This window comes from Callorhinchus milii, unplaced genomic scaffold (assembly GCF_018977255.1).
Source record: "Callorhinchus milii isolate IMCB2004 unplaced genomic scaffold, IMCB_Cmil_1.0 Scaffold1, whole genome shotgun sequence".
Classification (NCBI taxonomy): domain Eukaryota; kingdom Metazoa; phylum Chordata; class Chondrichthyes; order Chimaeriformes; family Callorhinchidae; genus Callorhinchus; species Callorhinchus milii.
The window spans coordinates 112,594,096-112,600,696 of NW_024704742.1; the positions used below are offsets into that span (position 1 = coordinate 112,594,096).

At 45.0% G+C, this 6,601-nt stretch overlaps 1 protein-coding gene across 1 annotated transcript; it reads right to left on the reverse strand.

The window, feature by feature from the left end:
- Window positions 1-1,094: 1,094 nt before the first annotated feature.
- Window positions 1,095-4,041, reverse strand: LOC103182668 (cytochrome c oxidase subunit 7C, mitochondrial). Its single transcript, XM_007899741.2, has 3 exons — window positions 3,813-4,041; window positions 2,370-2,491; window positions 1,095-1,215 (listed from the first exon to the last, which is right to left on the reverse strand). Exons 1-2 carry the CDS (start codon window positions 3,897-3,899, stop codon window positions 2,375-2,377), a joined length of 204 nt encoding a protein of 67 aa, XP_007897932.1. The 5' UTR covers window positions 3,900-4,041; the 3' UTR covers window positions 1,095-1,215; window positions 2,370-2,374.
- Window positions 4,042-6,601: the final 2,560 nt, after the last annotated feature.

The following is a 6,601-nucleotide window of genomic DNA, read 5'->3' on the forward strand; positions in this document are numbered from 1 at the left end:
TCAGCTGAATCCCACTTTCGTCACCCGCCCTCCTCAAGTATTTCAATGCCTTCTTCTCCGGTCTCCCCAGCTCCACTACCCACAAAATTCAACTAATTAAAAACTCCACACCCATATGCTCACCTCGTCTAAACTTTGTACTCCCATCACACCAGTTGTTGCCACGATCCACTGGCTCCATCAGAGTGGATTAACTTCAAGATACTCACATTAGCCTACCAATTCCTTCATGCCTTGGAATCGCCCCATCTCTCCAACTTGCTTACTCCCCACTCCACTGCATTCTGGAGACCATGACAACTTGTTGAACATCACATTCAGAAACTTTCAAATAATTTGGCCTATTTTTGTTCTGGTGGGTGCAGAAATGGGCCTTCCCTGACAAGCAAAATCTCAAGATAAGCTCATAGATCACGTTATCAAAACCACGTTGAAAAGTTTTAGTGAACTTTAAGGTCAGAAACCTATAGAGCTTGGCCCAACCCTGGAAAATTTAAGTACCCAAACATCTTTCAAAGATTCAATTTCAGTTTGGCCTCAATTCCATTTTATCCTTTATTACTCCAACGACAGAAATCTCACCTACAAAATTTTAGTACTAAAAAAAGTTTGAAAATATTGACTACACATTCTAAAGACAACTTTTTATAGTGCTTTATATTACCAAATTATCTTAAGGCTCTTCATAGATTGTCGAAAATGTTTCACACTAGCAGGCTCCCAAACACAAAAGTGAGGTGTACGCACAATTAATTTGGAGGATGTTTGACAAATTTTCAAACTAATTACAGAACTGTTAACATCCACTGGAAAAAAGTCAATGAGGCCCCACCCAAAGTAGAACTGCTGAACAACACAGTTCAACCTGCATGTCAGGGCTATGAGCTCAACTCTCAAGTGTGAGACTTGAGCCACAACCTTCTGACTCTGAGGCAAGTGCTATGAATTGAGCCAGACTGATTCGTTCTACTCAACTCATAGTCATAACTATTTCCTAGAAAGGGGGTTAGGGAAAGAGAATAAAATGGAAAAGTATAACAATTTGCCCTCGGTTACTGTAATACATTTAAGTACACAACAGAAACAAGAAAATATTTCAATTAGGTAATACTTTATTTACAATACATCTCATGAAAAGAAAAGATTTATATTAACTTTCACATGGGAAATATAGACTGCTTAGCAGATGTCTTGCCTGTCAAGCTGGAAGTGCACCTGGGGAGAAAATAAAACCTAATTTAGAAAAGAGAAGCATGCAGGTATTGCTGAGGTTTGAAATACAATATTCACAAATTGGATTTGTTACAATAATTGCAACTTCAGTTTTCAAAATTCACAAACAGCAAATCTCAAGGTAACAAAGATATTTAAAAAAGGCCAATCATCACAAGGATAGGATTCAAAAACTCAATACATTTTTTATAATCAAATATTGCGAAACCAGGTGGCACAATCGGTTTACAAATCACATTTTAGACTATTCTCAAAGTCTATAATCCAATTGGAATATTTTAATGATCTCCTGGATACAAGGGGATGTTGATATAGAAGCTTAACAGTGGATGCAAACTAACATTTATTGTTGACCCACAGTGAAAAACGATTTTGTGATAATTACAAATTGGCCACATTGATAAACCACAAAAACCACAATCCTCAGTGTCTGAGGGACTTACTAGCACAGATTAACAATCAACATTTTATTTGAAAAGAATGTACAAAGGATACTTGAAATATCAAGTGGCATCTGTGTATTCTAGTATATCAGCAAGCAAGTGTTCAGTGTCATCGAGGCACACATTAAGATAAGTTCACATCATATGTACCAAATACATATGTGAATAATTAGGTTCCAGAACACATCTTAACATTTCTGTGTCACATATGAAATTTAAACCTCCACAAAATTATTCCACCACACCCTTATATACCTAATCCAATGTCAGATGAGACATTTATGGGTAGGTATCAGTTCCTGTATTGCCATGGACTATCCTCCAGAACACTGTTAGCATATATGTCAGCATAACATCTATATCCTGACCTCAATTTTTTTTGTAATTTAGAGTGTCTTTCACATTGAGAATACCTCCTGAAACATTAACAGAGATGAAATAGATTAGTTTCAATCAAATCCATGAGATGAGCATACAATCATCCTGTGAAGTGTGAAATCTATTAATTTAACATATCACTGATCAGAGTTAATGTGTGAAGCTCTGTCACTGTTAAGCACTCAGACACTATCCGGAGTGAAGGGCGCTATATAAATGGCAGTTGTTGTTGATAAATTACACAGCTCCTCTTCAATGCCTACAGGTCAGGGAAAGCATTACGTTCCCTTTGTTAAAAAATTGCACATCACTTACTGAATTCATTTTTTAAGCAGTTGGTGTCTGACTAACACGAACGGAGCTGCAAAACCACTGCCGAAGAATATCACCATCATTCCCAATAGTTTCCACTTGTTCTCCACAGAGAAAGGCAAATTCTGTTTTTTTTAAAAAAAAGAAAAATTGAAAGAAAACTCATGAAACCATCCTGAATGTTAAAAGAACAATTTTGTTTTTTTAAACTCTTATTGTGTTAGAATGAGGCTACAGCAACTCATTGAATTATAAACCAAGTTTACTACAGCCCAAAACTTAACCTGTCGAAGTCTAAATTGAAATCAAACATTTGTGTACGGCACAATAATTGCTGCAGAATATTTTAAATTGACATCCAGCATCAAGTGCAAAAATAAACGTTTGCTCTGGTACATCAGTAAGCGTTTACAGTGTCATCGAGGAACTCATAAACATAAAGTTCACATCATGTGTACCAGATACATCACTGGGAAAGGTGAAAATGGTTTATAGCCATTTGCTCAAAGCCACACCAGCCAGACAAGACCAACACTGGGCCGCGACACTGGGGGGAAACTTGGTCAAGTGAACAACGCGACAAAAGGACAAGAGCCAAGGGGCAAAGGTGTGACTTGCTTTTATAAAGCTCAAGCGACTCAGAGCGCAGCACAGTCAGTAATCACTGGCCTGTGGAGGCGAGCGCGGCGGCCATTTTGAGCAGCAGGTTCCCCTTCACCGGCGAAGAGACAGAGGGCAGGAGCCCGTCAGCTAGGCCGAGAGGCCCCCCGGCTAGGCCGAGAGGCACCCCCGGCTAGGCCGAGAGGCACTCCCCCGGCTAGGCCGAGAGGCGCCCCCGGCTAGGCCGAGAGGCGCCCCCCCCCGGCTAGGCCGAGAGGCACCCCCGGCTAGGCCGAGAGGCACCCCCCCGGCTAGGCCGAGAGGCGCCCCCGGCTAGGCCGAGAGGCACCCCCCCGGCTAGGCCGAGACACCGGGCATCAGACAAACACATAACGTTTAAAATGGAGGCAGAGGGAGAAGTGAGAGCAGAGGAGACTGCTCGTTGACCCGAATCCTCCTCTCCGCCATTATCACCTTCACTCAAGTGAGGACAGATGGTCAGAGGTGAAACTGAAGGTTAACAGGCAGCGACCTGCCCTGACCTGACCTGCCCAGCGCTCGCTCCTCTGATAAGCGAAGGAAGCGAGTGGCGGGGCCAGGACAGGCAGCTTCACCTCACCTCAGACTGGGAGAGCAGAGTGGGTGTGGAGCCGCGGGCTCCTCGCCATTACCCTCTAATGGACTGTCTCTGTATACAGGCGAACCCACAGCTCAAGGGAACGACGATAGTTCTCTCTCTCTCTCTCAGCGCTTTCTCCTTAACCCCCTCGCTTGCCCGCTTTCGGGGTCATTACAGGCCTCAGGCCCGCGGCTGGCAGCCTGAAGGGCGGGGGTAGAGTCGCGTACCTTGCCGGGCCCCTCGGCGTAGTGGCCGCGGACGACGGCCGAGGTGCTGAAGCTGCGCAGCCCCTGCGCCACGCGAGCGCCCCACATTGCTGCCGGTGACCGTTCGAGTTTGAATCCGCCTGCGTTCTCTGTCCTCCGGAGCTTCCTGGCGGAAATGAGCGCGGTAGAGAGAGTACGGGAGCTGTTACGATGCACCCGGAAACCGCTCGGCCGCAGAGGGATCACGGGTAATGTAGTCCGGCTTCAGGGAAGTCAGACCGCGGAACTACAAGTACCAGTGGGCGTCGCTTCATATCGCTCATGCGCACAATATAATGCGGCTTTACGTGTCCTTCAGGTTAGGTCAACCTCTGCCATTCACCTCTCCCCCCCCAACAGGAGGAGGCCATTCAGCCCCTCGAGCTTGTTATACCATTCAATAAGATCACGGCTGATCCTATAGAAAGGCCTACTGTACCTCATCTCCAATTACCGGCCCTTGTCCCGCATCCCTTAATAATAATAATAATAATCCTTGCATCTGATATAGTGCTTTTCACGTCTCTGAGACGTCTCAAAGCGCTTCACAGAATAGACTGTGAAGTGAATTGACTGTATATTTTTTGGGTGAAACGCGGCAGCCAATTGCACACAGCAGTGTCCCACAAACAGTCGCAGATTGAGTGACCAAATTATTTTTTTTTGAAGGAATTATTATCCCCGGGAAGTGATCCGCCAATCAACTCACAACCGGATTCCTATTTACTGCTCGGTAAACAGAGGCGTCTGGAGTAAGGAAACTTGTCCAACGTTTCGCCCTGCCAGGAATCGAACCCAGGGCCTCGCGCTTGCGAGGTGAGTGCTCGAACCACTGAGCTACGGGACTCCACCCTAAAATGACAAATATCTATCCAGCTCAGTCTTGAAGACGTGAATCGATCCAGCATTCACAGCCTTTTGGGGTAGAGAATTCCAGATTTCTACTACCCCTTGGGTGAAAAACTGCCTCCTAATTTCATTACTAAATGCCTAGCATTATCTCTAATTCTAAGATTATGCCCCTTGTTCTGGATTCCCCTACCAGAGGAAATAGTTTCTCTGTATCTACCCTATCAAATCCCTTTATTATTTTAAAAACCTGAATCAGATCACCCCCTCGACCTTTTAAACTCAAGGTAATACAAACCACGTTCATGTAAAGCTCCATCCTTCGCCCTCTTCTTTATATGCTCCACTGGGCAATGTCATCCACATGTAAACTTCCATATGTATGTGGATGGCACACAAATCTACTTTGCCTCCTTCAGTATCGTCTCCAGGTCGGCAGATGTTCTGTCAGTTTGTCTGGCAGATATCAGGGCCTGGATGAATGCAAACTTCCTGCAGCTGAATGTGGACAAGACGGAAGCTATACTCCTTGGCTCCCGTCAACGTCTTCACTCATGGGGATCTGAACTCCTCAACCTCCCTGGGCTCTCACTCCTGCTCACCGAACTAGGCATCCGGTTCGACCCCCAGCTGACCTTCCTCCCCCACATCGGGTCCTTAACCAGGACCACCTTCTTCCACCACCATCACATTGCCCGCCTCCGACCGTACCTTTCCCCAAATGCAGCTGAAACCCTCGTGCATGCGTTTTTCACCTCTCACCTGGATTACTCAAACGCACTCCTCGTCGGTCTCCCCAGCTCCACCATCCAAAAGATCCAGCTCATTCAGAACTCTGCCGTCTGTATACTGACCCAGACCAAGCTCTGTACCCACATCTCACAGTTCTGGTCAGGCTCCATTGGCTCCCTATCACTGAATGGATCGACTTCAAGGTCATCACAGTTTTGTTCAAATCCCTTCACTCTTTGGCACCTCCCTACCTCTCCGATCTCCTCATTCTCCAATCCACCACCCAGTGCCTCCGTTCGACTGGTACCAGCCTCTTGCCCCCTCCCCTTTTTCAAGTCCCACTTGAAAACCTTTTTCTTTGACTGTGCTGGGAGTTAGGCTCCACCACTGTTAAGCGCTCTTGAGATGCTATCCTGCGTGGAGGGCGCTATGTAAGTGCAAGGGGTTGTTGTCCTAATAATTTAATTCTTTAAGCGCTGGTATCATTCTGGTAAATCTGCACTGCAGCCCCTACACAACCAATACAGCAGAACCTCACTAATCCGGTCACTCAAGTGACTGGGAAAAAGTGACCCTAGTTAGTGAGGTGACCTGATTATTGAAACAGGTTGAGTGACTCAGGTCACTGATATAATGTTAAGGGCATTGGTAATGGGCAAGGGTGATGAACATTCAACCATATTTTGCAATCTCATTAAAATAAAGGCATTTTCACATTTAAAACAAAACCAGGTTTCTACCGTATATCTTTCCTGAGGTGCAGTGCCCAAAACTGAACGAGTACTCCAGATGGGGTTTGACCAAGGCTCTATGTACTTGAAGTATCATTTCCTCTCTTATATTCCAGCCCCCTTGAGATAAAGGCCAACATCCCATTAGCTCTTTTGTACCTGTGCCTTTATTTTTAGTATTTTGTGTACGTGGACACCCACATTCCTTTGCTTTTCCACAGTTCTTAGTATCTCACCATTTAGAAAATATTCTGTTTTTCTATTTTTGGATCCATAGTGGATGAACTCACACTTTCCCACATTGAATTGCATCTGCCACAATTTTGCCCACTCACTTAATCTAAGTCTCTTTGTAACTTCCTGCTCCCATCTGCACAATTTACTGTGCCTCCTAACTTTGGGTCTTCTGCAAATTTGGATATAAAACTCTATTCCTTCAACCAGATCATTTATATCTAT

Coding starts and splice junctions, on each gene's coding strand:
- LOC103182668 (XM_007899741.2), bottom strand. CDS start 3,899: ATGTGGGGCGCTCGCGTGGCGCAGGGGCTGCGCAGCTTCAGCACCTCG. Junction 2,492..3,812: donor ACGCCGAGGGGCCCGGCAAG/GTACGCGACTCT, acceptor TAAAAAAAACAG/AATTTGCCTTTCTCTGTGGA.